The sequence below is a fragment of the Phocoena phocoena genome, chromosome 3, assembly GCF_963924675.1.
Source record: "Phocoena phocoena chromosome 3, mPhoPho1.1, whole genome shotgun sequence".
NCBI lineage: Eukaryota > Metazoa > Chordata > Mammalia > Artiodactyla > Phocoenidae > Phocoena > Phocoena phocoena.
In genome coordinates this window covers 43,172,693-43,198,428 of record NC_089221.1, presented here as the reverse complement: position 1 = coordinate 43,198,428, position 25,736 = coordinate 43,172,693, and the positions used below count along the sequence as shown (strand labels likewise).

The 25,736-nt window shown below is 36.7% G+C and overlaps 1 protein-coding gene, 1 non-coding gene and 1 pseudogene across 4 annotated transcripts in view; 2 read left to right on the top strand and 1 right to left on the bottom strand.

Annotated features, from left to right (window-relative positions):
• SLC38A9 (solute carrier family 38 member 9) overlaps positions 1-25,736 on the top strand; it is a 100,408-nt gene that overhangs the window by 59,645 nt on the left and 15,027 nt on the right. Inside the window, exons 8-11 of one of the 3 annotated variants that reach the window (XM_065873906.1) lie at positions 411-470; positions 3,286-3,480; positions 5,997-6,104; positions 20,844-20,950. In XM_065873906.1, the coding sequence (XP_065729978.1) occupies positions 411-470; positions 3,286-3,480; positions 5,997-6,104; positions 20,844-20,950 (470 nt within the window). The remainder of the gene's footprint in view (positions 1-410; positions 471-3,285; positions 3,481-5,996; positions 6,105-20,843; positions 20,951-25,736) is intronic. The other 2 variants (XM_065873908.1, XM_065873909.1) reach the window with 2 other exon arrangements.
• Positions 13,393-13,477, bottom strand: LOC136121749 (U6 spliceosomal RNA; annotated as a pseudogene).
• LOC136121778 (small nucleolar RNA SNORA18) lies at positions 17,145-17,275 on the top strand. Its single transcript, XR_010655789.1, has one exon. It is a non-coding gene; the product is annotated as a small nucleolar RNA SNORA18 (small nucleolar RNA).

The window sequence follows — 25,736 nt, the reverse complement described above, 5'->3', positions numbered from 1 at the left end:
ACTCAGCTGTTATGAGTACTGGCTTTACCCCTTTTGCAGACTTTAGAACTTTATTATGTAAGATGTAACTACACTTATATAAATTAGTGTCCGTATAGGTAAAAAAATTGTGCACACTGTCTTTATTCCAGGGCTTTTAACTAAATTCAGCCTTGTGAGTAGTTTTTTTAAAAAATCTTCAATCATGTAAAACACAGTGGGACTGTGACACCAATGACATTGTTCCTGTAAGTAGAGAAAGCTGAAGAAGGTAAAGCTATGTTAACAGTGAAGTAGCCTTTGTTCAGTGTACTAGGTAATATTACCACACAGTAGATCTTAAAAGATTTTTATAAGTAAAAGACTTTAGAGGGTGACTGATTTAGCATCTTTCATTCAGTATTAAACTATATTTTCCCCTTAATTTTTAGACTTTATTCATCACATTAATGACACAGATGCAATACTGAGCACCAACGATAGCAACCCTGGTAAGTAGTTTGGAATTGAAAGTTTGGCTTGTTTCTTTATTCATCACCTCGCTTCAAAAATGCTCTAAGGTAGAACCTATAACTTTATTTTAGGTAAATGACCAGCATAAAATCATTATGTTAAGTAAGCCACTATTAAGTTGTTGGCAGTCACTATGTTTAAAAAAAAAATACTCCACAAAATTTTGTGTTAATGTGAGCTAAACAATATTTAGTTCATATTATTCAATCCACAGTTATAGCTCACATCTATAGTATCCATATTTGCCTATGATCAATACACATTTTGAAGAACCTGTATCACTGCTAATTGTTTTGGAAGCCTAGAACCATAGTTCTCAGTTTGTTAACTTAGTTTTAGATATTTATTGTTTTAGTTAGTAATATTTAAGATATACAAATCTGTGGCCTAAATTTCCTAATAATGAACCAAGGTTAGTAAATACAGAAAAATAAATTAAAGATTTGTCCAAAAAAACCCTTAATTTCTTAGGAAAGTTTCTTTTAATTAGTTTATTAAAAATAAACGTTTGTAGCCTATGGGTTTATCCAATATGGCAGTCATAGGAAGAGTGAATAGAAAAGATAAAATAACCTGGTTAACAGTGTAACTAACATCACCTAAAGCTTTTATGTGTTTAAGTTTCAGAGATACTGAATTCATAGCATTTTCATGGAGGTACACATTGATCACTAAGAGGACAATTCATTCAATGCATATTTATTAAGCCTGTTACCTGTGAGGAACTGTTCTAGGCTCTGGGATATAATAGACAGACAAGAGTTTCTCCTCTCATAAAGCGTACATTCCCATGTTTTCTATTCAGTGTCTTATTTTACCCCTTGATTAAACTGATTAACCTGTCATTTATTAACACTAGAAAATGAGTGAAGTATCAGGTTTTATTTCTGTGAACACACACATACACACTTTTCAATAATTATACTAAAGTATTTTAGTATAATTTAAACATGTATCTCTTGCACACTGTTCCTTACCTCAGAATTTTCAAAAGACCAAGTAACTTGTCTTAAAAGAGAAATTCATTTTACTATAGCTATTCTGATATCTATTGATAAAACTAGTTTATTAATATCTAATAGGATTTCTTCACTAGAGTTCATTGTTGAGTTCATAAATATCACAATTACAGTGATAATTTGGAGAGCACCATCAACAAAGTCAGTTTAGTTTGCATAGTGATATGTTGATGGTAGCCCTTCTTGATTCTTTGGTTTATTTTGAAGTGTATTAAATAGAGTATGAAACAGTCCATCTCAGTTAATATTTAAAATTACAGCTCACATTTATTGGATACTTACTGTGTGCAGGCATTGTTCTAAATATTTTACAGCAACTCCATAAGGTAGATCTTTTCTCTCATTTTCTATGCAGAAACCAAGGTACAGAGAAGTTAGTGACTTGCCCAAGGTTACATAACTATTAAGTGACAGAGTCAAGATTCTTTATTCAGTCAATATACTTCCATAGCCTGTGCTCTTTACCACTGTAATTATTAGCACAGTTATTAGCACAAAAATTAAAGTTAATTTACTTCTCTCCAGAGCATAGAAGAAAAATGTGCATGTTAAAGTGCTAAGAAAAAAGGTGAAAGAAAATTGTTTGGTTTTGTGGTATGCGAAATAATGGATAGAGAATTAAATTGTCAGCATTTTTCACTAGCATTAAACATTCTTTACAAAGAGGTGATTATTAGAAAAAGTACTATTACGAAACTAGAAACAGTGAGAATGATTTGTATTCTCTCTGCTAACAGAAGATCAGTGTTAGGAAAAATACGTTTTACTCGCTTCCCAGTTCTCTGGATATCATCTGGGCTCTTAAGCTGCTACAAGTTGTGATAAACGTCCAGGACAGTTACTGTGGATTGCTGGAATTCAAGATTCTTAAGCTATAAGCAATAATTAGATTTTGGCAATACCATGGCAGATGTTTTGATGGTGTCCACTTTTTATTCCAAACCCAGAGATTTTGTTTATTGTTAGAAGAAACCTGTTCTTTGGCCTTTGTGTGGGTTATTAGCACAGTGAACAATTACCTGTATGATATTTCTTATATTATTATATAAATAGGATCAAATATCATCCAACCCAGTATTTTCTCTCTAGCAATGGGACCAAAGGATATTTGGTAGGATAATTTTATAATTTCAAGTAGAAATTAAGGCTATACCTCAAAATTTTCTAACATTCTCCTACCTTCAATTATTTATAGGTAAAAGGTTTCTAATATAAGTATATATAAAATAGATAACAAGGACCTACTGTATAGCTCAGGGAACTGTATTCAATATCTTCTTTTTTTTTTTTTTGGTACATGGGCCTCTCACTGCTGTGGCCTCTCCCGTTGCGGAGCGCAGGCTCGGCGGCCATGGCTCACGGGCCCAGCCGCTCCATGGCATGTGGGATCTTCCCGGACCAGGGCACGAACCCGTGTCCCCCGCATCAACAGGCAGACTCCCAACCACTGCGCCACCAGGGAAGCCCTCAATATCTTCTAATAACCTATTATGGAAAAGAATCTGAAAAAGAATATATAAATAACTGAATCGCATTGTTGTATACCTGAAACTAACACAACACTGTAAATCAACTATATTTCAATAAAAATAAATAATAAAAATAAATAAAAAGGGTTCCTAATATATCTAAATATAACCCTCTGTTTTTTTCCAGAAAGAAGAAACTTAGCATTCATGGTAAAAATTGCGGTTGGCAGAACAAGTGTCAGTCTTGGGGGTAGTAATTTTCTGTTCTTTGTTGCCTTCTCTAATCTGTTGCTTCCCTATTGCAGTGATTTGTCCAAGTGCCAGGAGTGGTGACCATCCTGACAATGGCTCTATGATTTTCTACACCAATGACTCGGGACTCCAGCAGTTTGAAAAGTGGTGGAATAAGTCCAAGACAGTGCCCTTTTACCTCATGGGGCTCCTCCTGCCACTGCTTAATTTCAAATCTCCTTCATTTTTTTCAAAATTTAATATCCTAGGTAAGCCAAGGCACTGTGTTATAGAGCCTCTGTGTAGTAGAATACATGCTGGATTCTGTGGAAATATGGTCTGACTGGGGAAATATCAATACTTACCTTCCAGGCCTGTTCATCTATGTTTAATTTGTTCATGCATATGTTACCCTGCTTTTTGGTTTTCTTTATGGAGTTTGGAAGAGAGAAAAATATAGATGGGCTCTTCCCTGGCAGTCCAGTGGTTAAGACTTCACCTTCCAGTACAGGGGGAGCAGGTTCAATCCCTAGTGGGGGAGCTAAGATCCCACATGCCTCGCAGCCAAAAAAACCAAAACATAAAACAGAAGCAGTATTGTAACAAATTCAATAAAGACTTTAAAAATGGTCCATATCAAAAAACATCTTTAAAAAAAAAGAAAAATATAGATGACCATTTCAAGTCCAAGTCCCTTTTTAAGATGAGTTGCTGGGTGCATTAAAAAAAAAAAAAAAAGGACTTACCTGGTGGCACAGTGTGGATAAGACTCCACGCTCCCAGTGCAGGGGGCCTGGGTTTGATCCCTGATCAGGGAACTAGGTCCCACATGCATGCTGCAACTGAGAGTTTGCATGCCAAAACTAAGTAGCCCTCAAGCTGCAGCTAAGGAGCCCAACTCCCACAGCTAAGACCCGGTTCAACCAAATTAAAAAAAAGAGAAAAAAGGATGAGTTGCTGTGGTTTCCATTCTATCCTTACTGAACAACTATTCCTCATTTCCTCTAAGAGAACAGCTAGAGGAAGTAAACTAAGATTTCAGCAGGAGAGATCCAAAGTGGATAATTTAGGAATTCTCAATTTTAAGGGTTGGAAATATTAGAACTTACTAAGGGAGGTTATGGAATATTTTTTTCCTATAGTATCTATTTAAGAGTATAGCACAAAATTATCACTTGACTTTCAACCTGGGATATTGTTCTCTAGCTGAAGCTCCTTAGGTTTATTCTGCTTCTGCTCTCTTCCTCTGTGCTTTTTCCTTTTTAAAACACTATTGCCTCTTTAAAGGAACAGACTTCTTTTTGTGAAACCTGTTTTAGAAAAAGAACCCCTATGAAAGCTCAGATCTGGTTAACTAAAGACAAGGATATCATTCATAAAGAATTGATAACCTAAATAGATAATAGGATTTCACCTCCTCCCTATAGTTCTGACCTCTTGGTAGGCGGCCTAGAGTATGAAATAATTAGATTACTCATCACATCAAGGAGGTGGCTTTGGGTTTTCAGAAGACCAAAGGAGGAGGTAAGGATATTTCTCTATACCTCTGCCTCACAACAGGATTCACTGTAAGACTGACTACCACAGACACACACAGAAAATGAAGAGTTGTGGTTATATAAGCTTTAGCCTCTTATATTCATCCTTTCTGAATCAGCTAACCTCCAAACCCACAGTAGAGCTTATATAGCTCATTTGTGGTTTCCTGATTTGCTTGCCGACTTTCCCATGGAACAGATCTTTAAAAGTTAGCATGTAAACTTATAGAAGAATTTGCTCAGTTGGGCAAAACAATCACTAGGCTTCTAACCAGGTTAATTATTCTCTACCTCCTTAAGGATATTTTTCTTTTGCCCTTTTTCTTGGTACTTTCACTTTTAAAACTATATAAAGCTGCTTTAGAGAAATTAGAATCTAATTCCTCTAGAAACCTTTCTGGATTTCTTGACTCTACTCCATAATGACTGGACTTAATTCCTTAAATCCTCTAACATCTAGACTACTAAAAAATCCTGAAATTCTGAATGCCCACTTTACCCTGCATAAAGTGGGCATTTACACAAGTGAATGGAATCTGGCATCTTTCCATCTAGCAAGTAGTACTGCTCAATCAAAACTTCATCTAGATAGTAGATCAGATTGTTCATGGATTATGTGGCTTATTGCCTTTCTCAAATAAGTTTATAATCCACATTTACTACTTTTCTTTCTTTTTTCTTTCTTATACTAAATATTTTGACAGACTTTTCCAACTTATTTACTGTCTCTAATACTTTTTTTTAAGTTAATTTCACCCGTTCCTTTTTATTTTAAAATTTTTTATTTATTTCTTTATTTTTTGGCCACGCCATACAGCTTGCGGGATCTTGAAGTTCCCCGACCAGCAATTGAACCTGCGCTCTCAGCAGTGAAAGCAAGAAGTCCTAACCACTGGACCGCCAGGGAATTCCCCTCTAATACTTTCAATACAAAGAATAAGAGTCAGTTTCAGGTTGTTTTTTTCTCTCCTATGTAACCTTACAATTTTATAATGGACTCTCTGCATGTATCTTCCACTAAACTCAGGTCATAAGTTCTTCTTAGGCCTACTACATAGTTTTTTGCTTTATCTTCTGATATCTCACATAGCTTCTTTCTGTTCTTTAGATCTTACCTGGGTTTTAGTGGGCATAAACAACAAAGGTAATAATTTTCCAAACTATGCTGAGAATATAGAAACAAAACTTGATTTTGAAATAGTCTGTAAAACAAAGTTGATAAATGGTTTCTGAATTTGTCCTTACAGGCACAGTGTCCGTTCTCTACTTGATTTTTCTTGTCACCTTGAAGGCTATTCACTTGGGATTTCATTTGGAGTTTCATTGGTTTATGCCAACAGAATTTTTTGTCCCAGGTGAGCTATTTGTCCCAAGTAAAGAATTAATAAATTACAATAATGTGATCTTCAGTTAACTATTGTTACTATAAAAGAAGTATTGGTAGATTTTATGATGACCACTTTTATTAATGCTGTTAAGCTAAAAACAGGAGTACAGTTGAAATTACTGTGGTTTTCTTGCAGTTAGGGATAACCAGTACCCTTTGTCATTTCTACTTGGGAGTTAAAGTCACAATGCAATTGAAAAATCAAGAACTCATTCTCTAGGAAACATACCCCTAGAATTTCAGAGACTTATTTAGAACACAGTCAGTGTTATATAAATATATGTGGACAGTACTGGTAATTAACATCATTGTTCCCCTTATGGGTTTTTTTCTTTTAATATTGCTGTTTTTCAGGCTAATTAGGATGGTGTTTTTTGTTTTTTTGTTTTTTGGTTTTTTTTTTTGCGGTACACGGGCCTCTCACTGTTGTGGCCTCTCCCGTTGCGGAGCACAGGCTCTGGACGCGCAGGCTCAGCGGCCATGGCTCACGGGCCCAGCCGTTCCACGGCATGCGGGATCCTCCCGGACCAGGGCACGAACCCGTGTACCCTGCATTGGCAGGCAGACTCTCAACCACTGCGCCACCAGGGAAGCCCTGGAGTGGTGTTTTTGAAACAACCTTCAAAAGCCTCTAATGGTTTCCCAACTCATTCAGAATAAAGGCAAGTCTTTATCATAGTCCACAGGCCCTATATGATCTGACTCCTGGCTTCCTCTTTTATTTCATCCCCTATTACTTTCCCACTCATTCAGTCCACTCCAACCACACTGTCTTCCTTGCTGTTCCACAAAAATGCCAAGCACACTCCTAGCTCAGAATTTTTGCACTTAGGATTCCCTGTACGTGAAACGTTGTTGTCTTTTTCTCAGGTATCTACATGGCTGGTATCGTTAGAGAGGTCTTCCCTGACTTCCTGCCCATTCTCACACCTCCTTCTTGTTCCTTATTTTCTTTAGAGCCCTCATCACTACCAAATCTTATATGCAGGTATCCCTGGTCATCTAAATCTATTAAGTTCTTGATTCTGACTAGTTGGAATATTGAGGCATATCTGTTATTCTAATCAACTTAGCTCCTGAGTTTAAGATAAAAAGTAGCAGATGTTAAGATAACAAGAGACTTACCTAGAACTGTTTCTGAATCTTTTTGGTTCTTGAATTCGAGTAGTGAAAGTTCGGATGGTAAGAAATATCTGTATTATTTTTTTTACCTGTGTATCTGTCTCCCTTAACTAGAATGTTAGCTCTCTGAGAAAAGAAATTTTTTTTTGTTTTTTATACTTCTCTATTACTATTGTGTCCCCAAGGCCTATAATACTTCTGGCATATAATGAGTGCTCAATAAATAATTATTAAGAGTAAATGTGTTTATATCCACTCCTTTCTAAATCCCATTAAAACATTTACGTTAAAAAAATAAATGTAAAAAACAAACACAAAGAGGCTCTATAGAAGAGACAATAGCAAATGAGAGAGAGCAACAGATTTTTAGAAGCTCAAAAACTGATACATGGTTGGTAACTGACAGCAAAGCAGAGAAAGCTGAAATGTAAGTACCTGTAGAGAGGAGGCCAGTTTGAACTACACAGTTCTTGAAAGCCTGAGTGTTTGGAGAAAACTGGTTAACTCTGAAAGCAAGGGTAAGGAGAAGGGCTTAAAATGGGAGAATTCTTTGAAGGTTTATATCAGGAATAATTAGCTATAATCCATCCCCTTTCCCTCTTCAACCTAGCAAGAGATGGAAGAAACTAAATCAGATACTCTCTGGACTTGGGTTTGCCAGATACAGCAAAAGGGTAGGAATAAGCCTCTAGTCTGAAAACAGGTTAAGTGAAAGTATATATGCTGAATGGTGAGGCCATACCCCACCGTCTACCCCTCCAATTCTCTTTTCTTTATTCCTTGGTTCCCAAAATGCTGATAGAATAGGGTAATAGAGGATTCTTCTCAGGAGAAAGTAAGCCTAAGAGGAAAGACCTAGAGTCTCAGATATTCGGGTTCTACCAAAGAAATGGCAGGTACCTTGCTTGTATCAGACCATTTAGATGTCCACTAAGTATGCATTTTTTTAGTGCTTCACTTTTAAATATAAACAAACATACAAAGAGCACTAGATATTTGTGGAAAACCTCTTACATAAAAATAAAACAAGAAAGATAAAAAAGGGGACCTCCCTGGTGGTGCAGTGGTTAAGACTCCATGCTCCCAATGCAGGGGTTCCGGGTTCTATCCCTGGTCAGGAAACTAGATCCCACATGCATGCCGCAACCAAGAGTTCGCATGCCACAACTAATGAGCCTGCTTGCTGCAACGAAGACCCGGCACAACCAAATAAATAAATATTAAAAAAAAAAGAAAGAAAGATTAAAAGGGAATTTAAAGGGAAAAATAATAAGAAGGAACAAAAGCAAAATTCCAAAAAATTACATCCTCAAAGTAACAAAAGACAGTGATATCCATGAAACAATATTTGGATGCCAAGCAAGGAAGGAAAAATGGGAAGTTGGTCTTGGAAATAAAATATGTAATAGAAATTAAGAATTCAAAGAAAATTTGGAAGATAAAGCTAACTTCCCCAAAAGACTAGAGATTACGGATGGGTGGATGGATGGACAGATGGATGGATGGTTAGAAAGAAGGAAGGGAGGGAGGGAGAGAAAGAGGGAGGGAGGGAGGGAGGGAGAGAGGAAGGAAAAAAATAGGACAGAAAAGATGAGAAAATAGATAATTAATTCAGGTGGCCCAATATCCAGCTAAAAATAGTTTCATAGAGAAGAAAGGAAATGAGGTGAGGAAATTATCAAAGAAATAATTTAAGAAATTTCCCCAGAACTAAAGAGCATGTGTTTCTAGATGTAAGGGCCCAAAATACCCAGCATTGTGAATAAGACCCACACCAAAGCTCATTATGAAATTTTACACCAGGGATAAAGAGAAGAACTTTCAGGGACAAAGAACAAGTCTGTACAAAAGGTCTGGAATCAGAGTAGTATCAGCCGTTTTAACAACTCTGAAAGTTAGAAGACAATAGTAGTATCATCAGAGGTCTCAGAATAAATTATTTTAACTTAAAATTCTAAATCCCACCATACTCTCATTCAACTGTTAGAGTACAATAAAGGTATTTTCAGAAAGTAAAGTCTCACAAAATTTTCACAAACTGAACAAACCAGATAACCAGCACCCAGATCAAAACCAGAAATTACTAGCACCCCAGAAGTCCCTCTCATTCTCCCTACCAATTGCTGTCTCCCTGCAGAGATAACCACCTGTTCTAACTTCTAATCCCAAAGATTAATTTTGTCTGTTTTTTGACTGACTGTAATTGGAATATACAGTATGTATTCTTTTGTGTCTGGCTTCTTCCAATCAGCATTATATTGTGATATTGAGCCATATTGTTGTGTGTATTTTATTCATTCTCATTAGTATTTCATTTTATAACTATACCACAGTTTATCTTTTTCCTTTTAAGGGACGTTTGAGTAGTCTCCAATTTGCGACCGTTATGTTTATTGTAGCACTCTTCATTCTCTTACATATCTTTTGGTGAATGCCTGTGATTATGTCTTACATATCTTATATGCCTGCTTTCTCTTGAGTATAAACCTAGGAGTGGAATTGGTAGGTCAAAGGGTATGCATATATTCTACTTTTGCAGATATTGCCAGTCAGCTTTCCAAAATGGTTGTACCAATTTACGTCCATACCAGCAGTGTTCGAGTGTTCTAGTCATTCCATGTCTTCATCAATCAACACTTCTGTTTTCTTTTTCATCTCGCCTTGCTGGTGGGTGTGTAGTGGTATTGTGCTTTTAATTTGCATTTCCCTGGTGGCTAATGAAGTTAACACCTTTTTATATGTTCATTGCCAATTTGGATTTCCTCTTTTGTCAAGTGCCTTTTCAAGTCTTTTGCCCATTTTCTATTTTTTTCATGTTGATTTATAGGAGTTCTTTTTACTTTCTAAGTACCTGTCTTATGTATTCAATTATCTTCTCCCCCTCTGCTTACTTCCTTTCTTAATATGACTTCTCAGAGGAATAAAGTAGGCAGTTTGAGAATGATTGGAGGTTTGGGGCTTCTTTAAAACCACTTTGTGAAGGAATCTGTCTTCTTTAATTTACTACACATTGATCATGGTATAAATGTCTGGGTTCTTTAAAAGACATATTTTTCATACAAAAACTTGTACACGAATGTTCATAGCAGCAATATTCATAGTTGTCAAAGGGTGGAAACAATCCAAATATCTATCACTGATGAATGGATAAATAAATGTGGTATATCCGTACAATGGAATATTATTTGGCAATAGAAAGGAGTAAGGTATTGTGGTGATGGTTGTACAACTCTGGGAATATTCTAAAAACTTTTAACTGTACACTTTAAACGGGTGAAAGATATGTAAATTATATCTCAGTAGAGCTGTTAAAGATAATCTTAGGTTTTTCAAGAAATTTACTCAGAGTTTTTGTTGGTTAATTGGAAAAAGCTGGATATTCACTCACTCTAATTTGACAAGTTAGAAACAACAGTGGTATCACCTGCCTTAATTACAGAAGAATCAACTAACAAGTTGCTTCACGAGGCATCTTAGAAGTAATAGACGTTGAGTGCTCCAGAAGACAGGAAAGATCAGTTAAATTGAAAAGAGCTTATCGAAAACGTGTAAATCTTAGCAAAAAGCAAAATCATTCTGAAGAGCCATTTAAAGTAGAATGTTGACCACTTTCGTGGCCAAGAGTCCTTTATTATGAAAATAAATGAATGCCTGTGATTATGTCATGCATTGTCCAAAAAGACATGGCCCACTGCCTTTCGGGAGCTTGCAGTTGAGCTGTAAGACTGCTTTGTGAATTAATGATCACAGTATGAAGATACACAAGAGGCATAGTAGTATAGAGGAATTGCATGTAAATGAGAATTAGGAATCAGAGAAGTGTTCTAAATAAGAGTATTTTAAGGCCAAAAGGAGTTCTTTAAATGAAGAATTGGAGGAATGGGTTAATGCCAGGACAAGGGATCAATATGTTTAAGAAACAGTTAAGGCCTGAGATACCATGACCCATTTAGGAAATTACAAGAATTTGGATGGCTGAAGTGAAAGAATACTTATTGGTGAAGTAATAAGAGACACGGATAAAGAGGCAAAGGCTAGATCATGAAGAGTCTTCTATTTTAAGCTAGAAATAACTCTCTCTGGTTGGCTATGAGACCCTCCTTCTCCCTTATTTGGGATTGGCTGAACTAAGAGTTAGGCTTCTGTGTCCCTAGGTTAATAGAGTAGAGGAAGAGTAGTCCTATACCTCCCTGCCTAAAAATAGGATTCATAATGGAGCTGCTGCAGTCAGATACCACCCTCATAAAAGGTAAGTTGAGGTCAGAGGTGCTGTAGCCTCTTTGAATCAATAGAATCTGTAGAAAAGCAATGACAGTGAAAACACTGTTAGAACCTTGGGATATCGCTAAAGCATTGCTGACATGGTAATTCAGAGATGGGTGATGACTGATCCCATGCCCAAATCCCATCTCACTGTCTGCTTTCTTAAACAACTTCCAATATCAGTAAGCAGCCATCAAAATGGCGTTAGAAGTATAAGAAATTTTGCAGGGGAGCATTTGTGAAAGAGGAGGGCAAGCAGGAGTAGGTAGCTACATCAGACCATATTGTAGCTCAAATCTACAAAAGGAGAAAAGGAAAGAAGGAGGATTGGGTAGGAATAGATTAAGAAAGTCTTAGCCAACCCAATGTGAAGCTCTGTCAAAGATTGCCTGCAGAGTCTAGGGTTGGGCAAAAGTGGTCAGGCCCAAGTACTCTGCTTTGCTCAGTCATTGACTAGGAGCTGCCCAGGGAAAATGTGACTTCTTGATAAGGTCAGCACAGCGCAGCCCAAAGAGGCTGCAGCTGGAGTTTATCAGCTCACTGCATGCCTTGCATCAGGTTCTCACTTGGATATCGGAGTAGTACATTTACATGGCTGCCACAGTGAAGTTTTATAATATTTTAATATAAATTTGTCATGTTATTAATGTTATTCCTAGTTGTGGCCTGGGAATACCTTTAACAGTATGTTAAATATGTTAAAGGTATTATATGTATGCTTGTTTTATTATTGTGAATGGACTTCTTAATTTCTCTTTATATCTTCTAACCAATTATAGGTATATAAGAAAGATGTTGATTTCATATATATATTTATTTATTTATATAAAATTTTCTTTCCAGCTCCCTTACTTTGAACTCTTTTTTTCCCCAGCTTTACTGAGATATAATTAACATATAACACTGTGTAAGTTTAAGGTGTACAACATGTTTATTTGATGCACTTATATATTGCAAAACGATTACCACCATAGCACTAGATAACGTCTCCATCACATAATTTCCATTTCTTTTTTGTGGTGAGAACATTTAAGATTTACTTTCTTAGCAACTTTCAAGTAATGCAGTATTATTAACTATAATCATGATGCTATACATTGGATCCCCAGAACTTATTCATTTTATAACTGGAAGTTTGTACTCTTTGACCAATATATCCCCATTTCCCCTACCTCCCCAGCCTCTGATAACCAGGATTCTGGTTTCTGTTTCTATGAATTTAGCTTTTTTAAATTCCACATACAAATGATATCATACACTATTTGTCTTTTTCTGTCTGACTTATTTCACTTAGCATAATGCCCTCAAGGTCCATCCGTGTCACAAATGGCAAGATTTCCTTCTTTCTCATGACTGAATAATATTTCATTGTATATATTTACCACATCTTAATCCGTTTATCTGTTGATGGACTTATAGGTTGTTGCTATATCCTGGCTATTGTAAATAATGCTGCTGTGAACATAATGCAGATGTCTCTTCAAGATAGTCCTTTGGATATATACCCAGAAGTGCGATTTCTGGGTCATATGGTAGTTCTATTTAAAAATTTTTGAGCAACCACCATCCCATTCTCCATAGTGGCTGCACCAATTTCTGTTCCCACCAACAATATACCACGGTTCCCTTTTCTCCACATCCTTAAGAACACTTGTTATCTCTTATCTTTTTGATGATAGCCATTCTAACAGGTGTGATATATCATTGTGTTTTGTTTTTGTATTTAATTTTTTATTGTAGTATAGTTGATTTACAGTGCTGTGTTAATTTCTGGTATATAGTAAAGTGATTCAGTTACACACACACACACACACACACATATTTATTCTCTTTCATATTCTTTTCCATTATGGCTTATTACAGAATACTGAAAAAATATGGAATGCTTCATGAATTGTGTGTCATCCTGTGCAGGGGCCATGCTAATATTTTCTGTATTGTTCCAGTTTTCTTTTTCTTTTCCTTTTTTTTTGGCTGTGTTGGGTCTTTGTTGCTGCGCTCGGGCTTTCTTTAGTTGCAGCGAGTGGGGGCTACTCTTCGTTGCAGTGCGCAGGCTTCTCATTGCAGTGGCTTCTCGTTGTGGAGCACAGGCTCTAGGCACGCAGGCTTTAGTAGTTGCAGCATGCAGGCTCAGTAGTTGTGGCTCATGGGCTCTAGAATGCAGGCTCAGTAGTTGTGGCACACGGGCTTAGTTGCTCTGCGGCATGTGGTATCTTCCCGGACCAGGGATTGAACCCGTCCCCTGCACTGGCAGGCGAATTCTTAACCACTGCGCCACTGGGGAAGCCCCTGTATTGTTCCAGTTTTAGTATATGTGCTGCCAAAGCAAGCACTATCATTGTTTTTGATTTGTGCTCCCGTGATAATTAGTGATATTGATCACTTTTACACGTACCTGTTGGCCATTTGTATGTCTTCTTTGGATAACAGCCTATAGGCATACCTCATTTTACTGCACTTCGCAGATATTGCGTTTTCTTGCAAATTGAAGGTTTGTGGCAACCCTGCATTTAGCAAGTCTTTCAGCACCATTTTTCCAATAGCATTTGCTCACTTCATATCTCTGTGTCACATTTGAGAAGTTCTCACAATTTTCAAACTTTTTCATTATTATTATATTTTTATGGTGATCTATGATTTTTGACATTTTTTAGCAATAAAGTATTTTTAATTAAGGTATGTATTTTTTTAGACATAATGCTATTGCACACTTAATATACTAAATATATTGTAAATGTAACTTTTATATGCACTGGGAAACCAAAAAATTCATGTGACTTCCTTTATTGTAATATTCACTTTATTGCAGTGGTCTGTAACCAAACCCAAAATATCTCCAAGGTATGCCCGTATTTAGTCCTCTGCCCTTTTTTTTTTTTTTTTTTTTTTTTTTTTTTTTTTTTTTTTTGCGGTACGCAGGCCTCTCACTGTTGTGGCCTCTCCCATTGTGGAGCACAGGCTCTGGACGCGCAGGTTCAGCGGCCAGGGCTCGTGGGCCTAGCCGCTCCACGGCATGTGGGATCTTCCCAGACTGGGGCACGAACCCATGTCCCCTGCATCGGCAGGCAGACTCAACCACTGTGCCACCAGGGAAGCCCCCATTTTTTAATTGAATTGTTTGTTTTCTTGCTATTGAGTTATATGAGTTGTTTATATATTTTGGTTAGTAACTCCTTATCCAATATATGATTTGCAAACATTTTCTCCCATTTTATAGGTTGCCTGTTCATTTCATTAATGGTTTCCTTTACTGTGCAGAAGTCTTTTAGTTTGATGTAGTCCCATTTGTTTATTTTTGCTTTTGTTGCCTTTGCTTTGGTGTCAAATAAAAAAATCGCTGCCAAGACCAATGTCAAGGAGCTTACCCTCCCCCCGCCCCCCTTTTCCTTCTAGGAGTTTTATGGTTTCAGGTCTTACATTCAAGCCTTTAATCCATTTAGAGTTGATTTTTGTATATGGTTTAAGATAGGGGCCCAGTTTCATTCTTTTGCATGTGTCTCCCAGTTTTTCCAACACCATTTATTGAAGAAACTGTCCCTTCCCCATTGTGTATTCTTGACTCCTTTGTCATAAATTAATTGACTGTATATGTATGGGTTTATTTCTGGGCACTCTGTTCCATTGATCTATATGTCTGTACTTTGCCAGTACCATACTGCTTTGATTACTATATCTTGTATTAGAATTTAAAATCAGGAAGTATGATGCCTCCAGCTTTGTACTTCTTTCCCAAGATTGCTTTGGCTGTTTGGGGTCTTTTATGTTTCAATACACATTTTAGGAATGTTTGTTCTATTTCTGTGAAAAATGCCTTGAAATTCTGATTCCAAGGCATTTGGGATTGTTTCCTTAATTTCTCTTTCTCATAGTTTGTTATTAGTGTATAGAAACACCAACAGGTTTTTGTATGTTGAAATTTTACCCCACAAGTTTTCTGAATTTGACTATTAGTTTTAACAGTTTTTTGGTTTTCCATATATAGTATTATATCCTCCATGGATAGAGGCAGTTTTATTTCTTCCTTTCAAATTTGGATGGCTTTTATTTCTTTTCTTGCCTAATTGCTCTGGCTAGGACAATACTATGTTGAATAAAAATGGCAAGAGTGGACATCCTTGTCTTGTTCCTGATCTTGGAGGAAAAGTTTTCAGCTTTTCACCATTGAATATGATGTTAGCTCTGGGTTTGTCATATATGGCCTTTATTATGTTGAGATACATTCCCTCCATACCCAGTTTGTTGAGAGTTTTTATTATAAATTGATGTTGAATACTGTAAAATGCTTCTTCTGCATCATTGAGATGATCATATGATTTTTATTCTTCATTTTGTTAATGTGGTGTATCACACTGATTGATTTGTACACGTTGAACCATACTTGCATCCCTGGAATAAATCTCACTTGATAATGGTGTGTAATCCTTTTAATGTATTTTTAAATTTTATTTATTTAATTTATTTATTTTTGGCTGCGTTGGGTCTTTGTTGCTGTGCACAGGCTTTCTCTAGTTGTGGTGAGCAGGAGCCACTCTTCGTTGTGGTGTGCGGACTTCTCACTGAGGTGGCTTCTCGTTGCAGAGCACGGGCTCTAGGCACGCAGGCTTCAGTAGTTGTGGCTGGCGGGCTCTAGAGCGCAGGCTCAGTAGTGGTGGCGCATGGGCTTAGTTGCTCTGCGGCATGTGGGGTCTTCCCAGGCCAGAGCTTGGACCTGTGTCCCCTGCTTTGGCAGGTGGATTCTTAACCACTGTGCCACCAGGAGAGTCCTAATGTATTGTTTAATTTGGGTTGCTGATACTTTGTTGAGAATTTTTGTATCTGTGGTCATCAGGGACATTGGCCTATAATTTTCTTTTCTTGTGTGTCTTTGTCTGGGTTTGGTATCAGAGTAATTCTGGCTTTGTAAAATGAGTTTGGAAGTGTTCATTCCTCTTTCACTTTTTGGAAGAGTTTGAGAAGGATTGGTATTAATTCTTGAATGTTTGGTGGAATTCACAGTGAAGCCATCTGGTCCTGGACTTTTGTTTGTTGGGAGGTTTTTGATTACTGATTCAATCTCTGGTCTGTTAGATTTTCTGTTTTTTCATGATTCATTCTTGGTAGGTTGTATGTTTCTAGGAATTTATCCAGCTCTTCTAGATTGTCCAATTTGTTGGCATATAATTGTTCACAGTAGCCTCACGATCCTTTGTAATATTTCTATTGTATCAGTTGTGGTATCTCCTCTTTCATTTATAGTTTTATTTATTTTAGTCCTCTCTTTTTTTCTTGGTTAATCTAACTAAAGGTTTGTCTGTTTTATCTTTCAAAAAAAGCCAGCTCTTAGTTTCATTGGTCTTTTCTATTGTCTTTTTAGTCTCTATTTCATTTATTTCCACTCTGATCTTTATTTCTCTTCCTTCTATTAACTTTGGGATTAATTTGTTCTTCTTTTTCTTGTTTCTTTAAGTGTAAAATTAGACCATTTATTTGAGATTTTTCTTATTTCTTGAGTTAGGCCTGTCATGTATAAATAATAATTTTATCATCTTCCCCCAAATTTGGGGCTCTATATAATTATATAAATATAATGCTAACTGTTGATCTAAAGTGATCATTCTTTTTCTTGTTGAGAAAGTATCCTTCTGTTGAGGTCTATCCCGATGGGGTTTTTTCTATAAACCTATATCATTGGAAGCACTTCATAGAGTAACTATGTGGTTTCCTTTACTCATAGAACTATGTATTAGATCAGTGGGAAAGAACTACAAGACAGAGCTGCTACATAAATTGAAAAACCTAACAGTCAAACTCTTCGGTACGCAGGCCTCTCACTGTTGTGGCCTCTCCCGTTGCGGAGCACAGGCTCCGGACACGCAGGCTCAGCGGCCATGGCTCACGGGCCCAGCCGCTCCGCGGCATGTGGGATCCTCCCGGACTGGGGCACGAACCCGCGTCCCCTGCATCAGCAGGCGGACTCTCAACCACTGCACCACCAGGGAAGTGAAAGGGCTATCTTATCTTGAAGATTATGACTTTGGAGGAACTAATGTGATTGGCTGTGGAAAGAATCAGAACATGTGAAATTTCTTAAAAATTTATTGATTTAAATAATTTTGCCTGTGTAACACATGATAAAAAAAAAGACCCTTTACACTTTGTGTAGAATGTCAAAAAAAAAAAAAAAGTATGCTTCTATTCCCAATTTAAGAGTTTTTTAAAAAACAAGTGGAAATTGCCCCCACATTTTACTTTGTTGCTGACATGTAAAATTTTAAAAGATTATAGACAGAAGAAGGAGAGACTTTTCCTAAGAAAAATACATTTTGAATTGCTTCCACAGATAAAAATTCAGATGAAAGCTAGCAGACAAAAAACTTGATATAAAACAAAAGTATGTAATTTTTTTTTATCTTACTTCCTGATTTCTTTTAGAGCTACTGCTTGATTCTTAGTTGTTCTCACTTCCTTTCCTAAAATATTATGGTAAAAAGCCAGGGGGCTTTTTTTTTCATTTCTACTTTTTACACTAAGGAATCACTTGTGATGAGTTGTCCTCCACTTTGCCACCTCCTTTGCCTAGATGCAGCACTGTTTTTGAGTAAATCATGATCTTTTTCTACAGAAAAGAAATTTTTTCATTTTTATATTAGCAAACCTTAAAGACAAAAATTGGCAGTGCTTTTAAAATGTTATTTTATTATTCTTATTTGAAAGTAACTATGTTTACTGTGTTTATTGTAGAAAATTTAGAGAATATAGGTAAGTGATTAATTTACAATAAATTCCATTAACCAGAGATAACCACTATTTAGACTTTGTGGCTATCTCTGCAGTCTTTTTTTTTTTTTTCACATACACACACTTTTAAAAATAAAAGTAAAATTGTATTATACATGCTATTTGACTTATGAACATTTGCTGTAGCATAAAATCTTTCTCTGGAACATAATTCTTGCATAATATGTACCACTGAGCAACTGCATCATAGTTTAGCCATTCCCCTCTATGTAGACATTTAAATTATTTCCAGTATTTTTAAGCAATGCATTTTAGATTAGCCATTGAAGAATGTTAAATGACAAATTCTCCCTTCCCTGATGACTTTTCTAAGTATTTTTCTGGCAAATTCAAGTAATAGAAGAGGAAGGACTTCAGAGTCAGACAAATTCAGTCAGACACCTGAATTTTTTTTTTATTGAGGTAGAGTTGATTTACAATATTAGTTTCAGGTGTACAGTGTAGTGATTCAATATATTTGTACTCCATTACAAAATAATGATTATATTTCCCTGTGCTGTACAATGTATCCTCATTGCTTATTTATTTTATACATAGCACTTTGTATCTCTCAATCCCATACCCCAATATAGCCCTTCCTGCCTTTCTTCTACCCACTGATTCACCACTAGTTTGTTTTTTATATCTGTGAGTCTGTTTCTGTTTTGTTCTATTCATTCGTTTTATCTTTTAGAGTCCATGTATAAGTGATAACATATACTATTTGTCTTTCTCTGACTTATTTCACTAAGCATAATACTCTCTAGGTTCATCCACGTTGCTTCAAATGGCAGAATTTCATTCTTTTTTATGGCTGAGTAATGTTCCATTATACGTGTATATATACCATACCGTCTTTATCCATTCATCTGTTGAGGGACACTTAGATTATTTCTGTATCTTAGCTATTGTAAATAATGCTGCTATGAACATTGGGGTGCATTATCTTTTCAAATTAGTGTTTTCATTTTCTGCAGATAAATACCCAGCAGTGGAATTGCTGGATCATATGGTAGTTCTAATTTTTAGTTTTCCATTGACTGCACAAATTTACATTCCCACCAACAGTGTACTAGGGTTCTCTTTTCTCCACATCCTCACCAACATTTGTTATTTATAGATTTTTTGATGATAGCTATTTTGTGTGAGATGTGAGATGGTATCTCATTGTGGTTTTGATTTGAACTTTTCTGATGATTAGCAATGTGGATCATCTTTTCATGTGCCTGTTGGCCATCTGTGTATCTTTGGGAAAATGTATATTCAGGTCTTCTGCCCATTTTTTTTTAGTTTTTTTAACATCTTTATTAGAGTATAATTGCTTTACAATGGTTTGTTAGTTTCTGCTTTATAACAAAGTGAGTCAGCTATACATATACATATATCCCCATATCTCCTCCCTTTTGCGTCTCCCTTCCACCCTCCAAATCCCACCCCTCTAGGTGGTCACAAAGCACCAAGCTGATCTCCCGGTGCTATCTGGCTGCTTCCCACTAGCTGTCTGTTTTACATTTGGTAGCGTATATATGTCCATGCCACTCTCTCACTTCATCCCAGCTTACCCTTCCCACTCCCGTGTCCTCAAGTCCATTCTCTACATCTGCGTCTTTATTCTGGTCCTGCCTCTAGGTTCTTCAGAACCACATTTTTTTTTCTTTTTTTTAGATTCCATATATATGTGTTAGCATACGGTATTTGTTTTTCTCTTTCTGACTTACTTACTTCACTCTGTATGACAGACTCTAGGTCCATCCACCTCCCTGCAAATAACTCAATTTCGTTTCTTTTTATGGCTAATATTCCATTGTATATATGTGCCACTCCTTCTTTATTCATTCATCTGTCGATGGACACTTAGGTTGCTTCCATGTCCTGGCTATTGTAAATAGAGCTGCAATGAACATTGTGGTACATGACTTTTTTTTTTTTTTTTTTTTTTTTGCGGTACGCGGGCCTCTCACTGCTGTTGCCTCTCCTGTTGTGGAGCACAGGCTCTGGACGCGCAGGCCCAGCAGCCATGGCTCACGGGCCCAGCCGCCCCGTGGCATATGGGATCCTCCCGGACCCGGGGCACGAACCCGTGTCCCCTGCATCGGCAGGCGGACTCTCAACCACTGCGCCACCAGGGACGCCCCCCATGACTCTTTTTGAATTATGGTTTTCTCAGGGTATATGCCCAGTAGTGGGATTGCTGGATCGTATGGTAGTTCTATTTTCAGTTTTTTAAGGGACCTCCATACTGTTCTCCATGGTGTTCTGCCCATTTTCTAATCAGACAGACCCTGTATTTGATCTTGCCCTGCCACATACTAGTTGTATGACCTCAAACAGAAATAACTGATATAAAGTACCTTTACAGAGTAGTCATTTCTTGATTCCTTTTCTTTCCCTTTTCAAGTATTTGTTAGTATAATGTTAGCCTTGAGGAACTTTGTAAAGACATTTTAATATTCTTATTCCCTGGACAAAACAGAGACAACTGATTTTTAGTAATCAACTTTCAGCTACTAATATTCATTTTCCAACTGTCAGTTTTAATGTGTTTTTCCCCCCCTTTTTCTCCTAGAGATAAGATTTCAGTTTCCACAGCTGACTGGGGTGCTTACCCTTGCTTTCTTTATTCATAATTGTATTATCACCCTCTTGAAGAACAACAAGAACCAAGAAAACAATGTGAGTAATTACCTGAGGATTTGACTTTTGTTACCAGATATTAATTTTTAAATTTAAACCACAAAACAGTGGTCTGCAAACTTTTCCGTAAAGGTTCAGGTGGTAAATATTTTAGGCCTTGTGTGCCATGTAGTTACAATGACCCAGCTCTGCTATTGTGGCATGAAAGTAACGATAATATATGTAAACAAGTGGGCGGTGACTGTGTTGCAAGAAAATTTTCTTTTTTTTTTTTTACAATTTTGATTGAGATTTTCCTTTATTGTTGATACCATGTTATCTGGTTTTAATATTAATGAACACACCTCTCAGATTTTTAAAAAATTTCTGAATAATAGTAGACAGTAGTTTTGCCCTAGTCAAGAATATACTTTTGGTTTTTTTTTTATCCTCCTGTATACTTTATTTTTATTTTTTAAATTTTTTATTATTTTTTTTTACATCTTTATTGGAGTATAATTGCTTTACAATGGTGTGTTAGTTTCTGCTTTATAACAAAGTGAATCATTTATACAAATACATATGTTCCCATATCTCTTTTTTTTTTTTTTTAAACATCTTTATTGGGGTATAATTGCTTTACAATGGTGTGTTCGTTTCTGCTTTATAACGAAGTGAATCAGCTATACATATACATATGTTCCCATATGTCTTCCCTCTTGGGTCTCCCTCGCTCCCACTCTCCCCATCCCACCCCTCCAGGCTGTCACAAATCACCGAGCTAATATCCCTGTGCCTTGCGGCTGCTTCCCCCTAGCTGTCTACCTTACTACGTTTGTTAGTGTGTATATGTCCATGACTCTCTCTCGCCCTGTCAAAACTCACCCTTCCCCCTCCCCATATCCTCAAGTCCGTTCTCCAGTAGGTCTGCGTCTTTATTCCTGTCTTTCACCTAGGTTCTTCATGACATTTTTTTTCCTTAAATTCCATATATATGTGTTAGCATACGGTATTTGTCTTTTTCTTTCTGACTTACTTCACTCTGTATGACAGACTCTAGGTCTATCCATCTCATTACAAGTAGCTCAATTTCATTTCTTTTTAAGGCTGAGTAATATTCCATTGTGTATATGTGCCACATGTTCTTTATCCATTCATCCGATGATGGGCGCTTAGGTTGTTTCCATCTCCGGGCTATTGTAAATAGAGCTGCAATGAACATTTTGGTACATGACTCTTTTTGAATTTTGGTTTTCTCAGGGTATATGCCCAGTAGTGGGATTGCTGGGTCATATGGTAATTCTATTTGTAGTTTTTTAAGGAACCTCCATACTGTTCTCCATAGTGGCTGAACCAATTCACATTCCCACCAGCAGTGCAAGAGTGTCCCCTTCTCTCTACACCCTCTCCAGCATTTATTGTTTCTAGATTTTTTGATGATGGCCATTCTGACCGGTGTGAGATGATATCTCATTGTAGTTTTGATTTGCATTTCCCTAATGATTAATGATGTTGAGCATTCTTTCATGTGTTTGTTGGCATTCTGTATATCTTCTTTGGAGAAATGTCTATTTAGGTCTTCTGCCCATTTTTGGATGGGGTTGTTTGTTTTTTTGTTATTGAGCTGCATGAGCTGCTTGTAAATTTTGGAGATTAATCCTTTGTCAGTTGCTTCATTTGCAAATGTTTTCTCCCATTCTGAGGGTTGTCTTTTGGTCTTGGTTATGGTTTCCTTTGCTGTGCAAAAGCTTTGAAGTTTCATTAGGTCCCATTTGTTTATTTTTGTTTTTATTTCCATTACTCTAGGAGGTGGGTCAAAAAGGATCTTGCTGTGATTTATGTCATAGAGTGTTCTTCCTATGTTTTCCTCTAAGAGTTTGATTGTTTCTGGCCTTACATTTAGGTCTTTAATCCATTTTGAGCTTATTTTTCTGTATGGTGTTAGCGAGTGTTCTAATCTCATACTTTTACATGTACCTGTCCAGTTTTCCCAGCACCATTTATTGAAGAGGCTGTCCTTTCTCCACTGTACATTCCTGCCACCTTTATCAAAGATAAGGTGACCATATGTGTGTGGGTTTATCTCTGGGCTTCCTCTACTGTTCCACTGATCTGTCTTTCTGTTTTTGTGCCAGTACCATACTGTCTTGATTACTGTAGCTTTGTAGTATAGTCTGAAGTCAGGGTGCCTGATTCCTCCAGCTCCGTTTTTCATTCTCAAGATTGCTTTGGCTATTCGGGGTCTTTTGTGTTTTCATACAAATTGTGAAATTTTTGTTCTAGTTCTGTGAAAAATGCCAGTGGTAGTTTGATAGGGATATTATTGAATCTGTAGATTGCTTTGGGTAGTAGAGTCATTTTCACAATGTTGATTCTTCCAATCCAAGAACATGGTATATCTCTCCATCTATTTTTATCATCTTTAATTTCTTTCATCAATGTCTTATAATTTTCTGCCTACAGGTCTTTTGTCTCCTTAGGTAGGTTTATTCCTAGATATTTTATTCTTTTTGTTGCAGTGGTAAATGGGAGTGTTTTCTTGTTTTCACTTTTTATTTACAAAAACAGACAGTGGTCTAGATTTCCCCCATGGGCCATAGTTTACTGTAGAGCAGTCACTAAAAAAAAAAAAAAGATGTACGGATAATAGCAAATAGTGGTGATAGGATCTTTAAAAATGCCCACGTAATCTAAAAGAAGACAGGAAAAGGGAAACGAGACTATATGGGACAAATAGATAACAAACAGAAAGATAATAGATTCAAACCGAGTAGTATAGATAATTACATTAAAAATGGTCTAAAGACTACAACTAAAAGACAGAGATTGTCAGTCTGATAAAAAACAAAACGTAACTATGTGCTGTCTACAAGAAATTTACTTTAAAGATATACCATGCAGACACTAAACATAGGAAAGGTGGAGAGGCTGGGGGGGGGTTGTTTGTTTGTTTTGTATTTGTTTATTTTTGGCTGTGTTGGGTCTTCATTGCTGCGCCCTGGCTTTATCTAGTTGTGGCGAGCGGGGGCTACTCTTTGTTGCGGTGCTTGGGCTTCTCATTGCAGCGGCTTCTCTTGTTGCTGAGCACAGGCTCTAGGCGCACGGGCTTCAGTAGTTGTGGCTCGTGGGCTTTAGAGCAAAGGCTCAGTAGTTGTGGCACACCAGCTGAATTGCTCCACAGCATGTGGGGTCTTCCCTGACCAGGGATCGAACCCATGTCCCCTTCATTGGCAGGCGGATTCTTAACCACTGCGCCATGAGGGAAGCCCCAAGAGAGGCTGTCTTAATATCAAAGTAGACTTCAGAACAAGGAGTACTGCCGAAGATAACGAGGAACATTATATTATGATCTTTAAGGATCAATTCATCAAGAAGACATAATAATCCTAAACACATATGCACCAAGTGACAGAGTTTCCAAGTAAATGAAACAGCAACTGTAAAAACTGAAAGAAGTAAACAAATCCACAGTTATAATTAGAGATTTCATCACCCCTCCCTTAATAATTGATAGAACAAATAAGTAAGGATGTAGAAAACATGAAAAACACTATCAACCTACTTGATCTAATTGACATTTATAAAAGTCTTCTCTCAAACAAGAACAGAATGCACATTCTTTTCAAATGCACATGAAACATTTACCAAGATAGACCACATGCTGAGTCACTGAACAAGTCAATAAACTTGAAAGGACTGAAATCATACCAAGTATGTTATTTGACCACAGTGAAGTTAGAATTCAATAACAGAAAGAAATTTGGGAAATTGACAAATATGTGGAAATTAAACAGCATACTCCTAAATAACTAATGAGTCAAGAAAGAAATCACAAGAAAAATTAGAAAAGTATTTTGAGATTACTGAAAATGAAGACACAACATAATGAAATATATGGGATGCAGCTAAAACAATGTTTAGAGAGAAATTTATAGCTGTAAGCACCTACGTTAGAAAAGAACATCTCAAATCAGTAACCTAACCTTCTATGTTAAGACACTGGAAAAAAGAAGAGCAAACTAAACCCAAAGGAAGCAAAATTTAACCAGTTACCTGTGGCCTTATTTGTACAATTTGAATTCGATTTGATAGCTTCTAACCATGTAAACAAAGATGATGAAGTTCTAATAGGAGTCTATACAATTGTTACTGAAATACAAAGGAAAGAAGAGTTCACTGTGCCTGGGGATTCTGAGAAGGCTTCAGGTAATGTTTGGCAGAGTCATTATGAGGGCCTTTCTAAGTAGAAGGAAGTTAGGTCTCAAATTAGGGCAAGAATATAAGTCAAGCTCTTCCATTTTCATCTTTATTGTTACCTGGTTACATACGACTGGCATATTACCTGTGAGTGGTGTTGGAATTGAGTAAACCTTGATTTTTCCCAACTTCCTAGCTTGGTGATCTTCAAATTTCATTTTCTTTGTATATAAAAATAGCCTAATTTGATACCTACCTCTCAAGTTTTTAATAATAATCAAATATTATAAAATAGGAAAAGTGTTTAACATGACCTGGTGTATAGTAGGGGCTAGAAGTTTTTAGCTTTTCTACCTCTCTTACCCTTGCTTTCCTGACGTTTACAAACTGTGGATCTTTCTGTTAACAGGAGAGTATCCCGCAGATTTTTTCTAGTGCCTTTAAATTTGTTTTGCAATGAGAACATATTAAGTCTTCTCCAAGATTTCTTCCTATGATATAGTTAGAGTCTCAGAAAAATATATAACTGAACCACATCAGTTATTTCTTTCTCTCTTCTCTCATCACTGCACTAAATTTTAATGTTAAAACTGACTTTTTACCAAAGGTTCAGGGTAATACAAGAAAGCCATATGCAGAATGTTGCTTC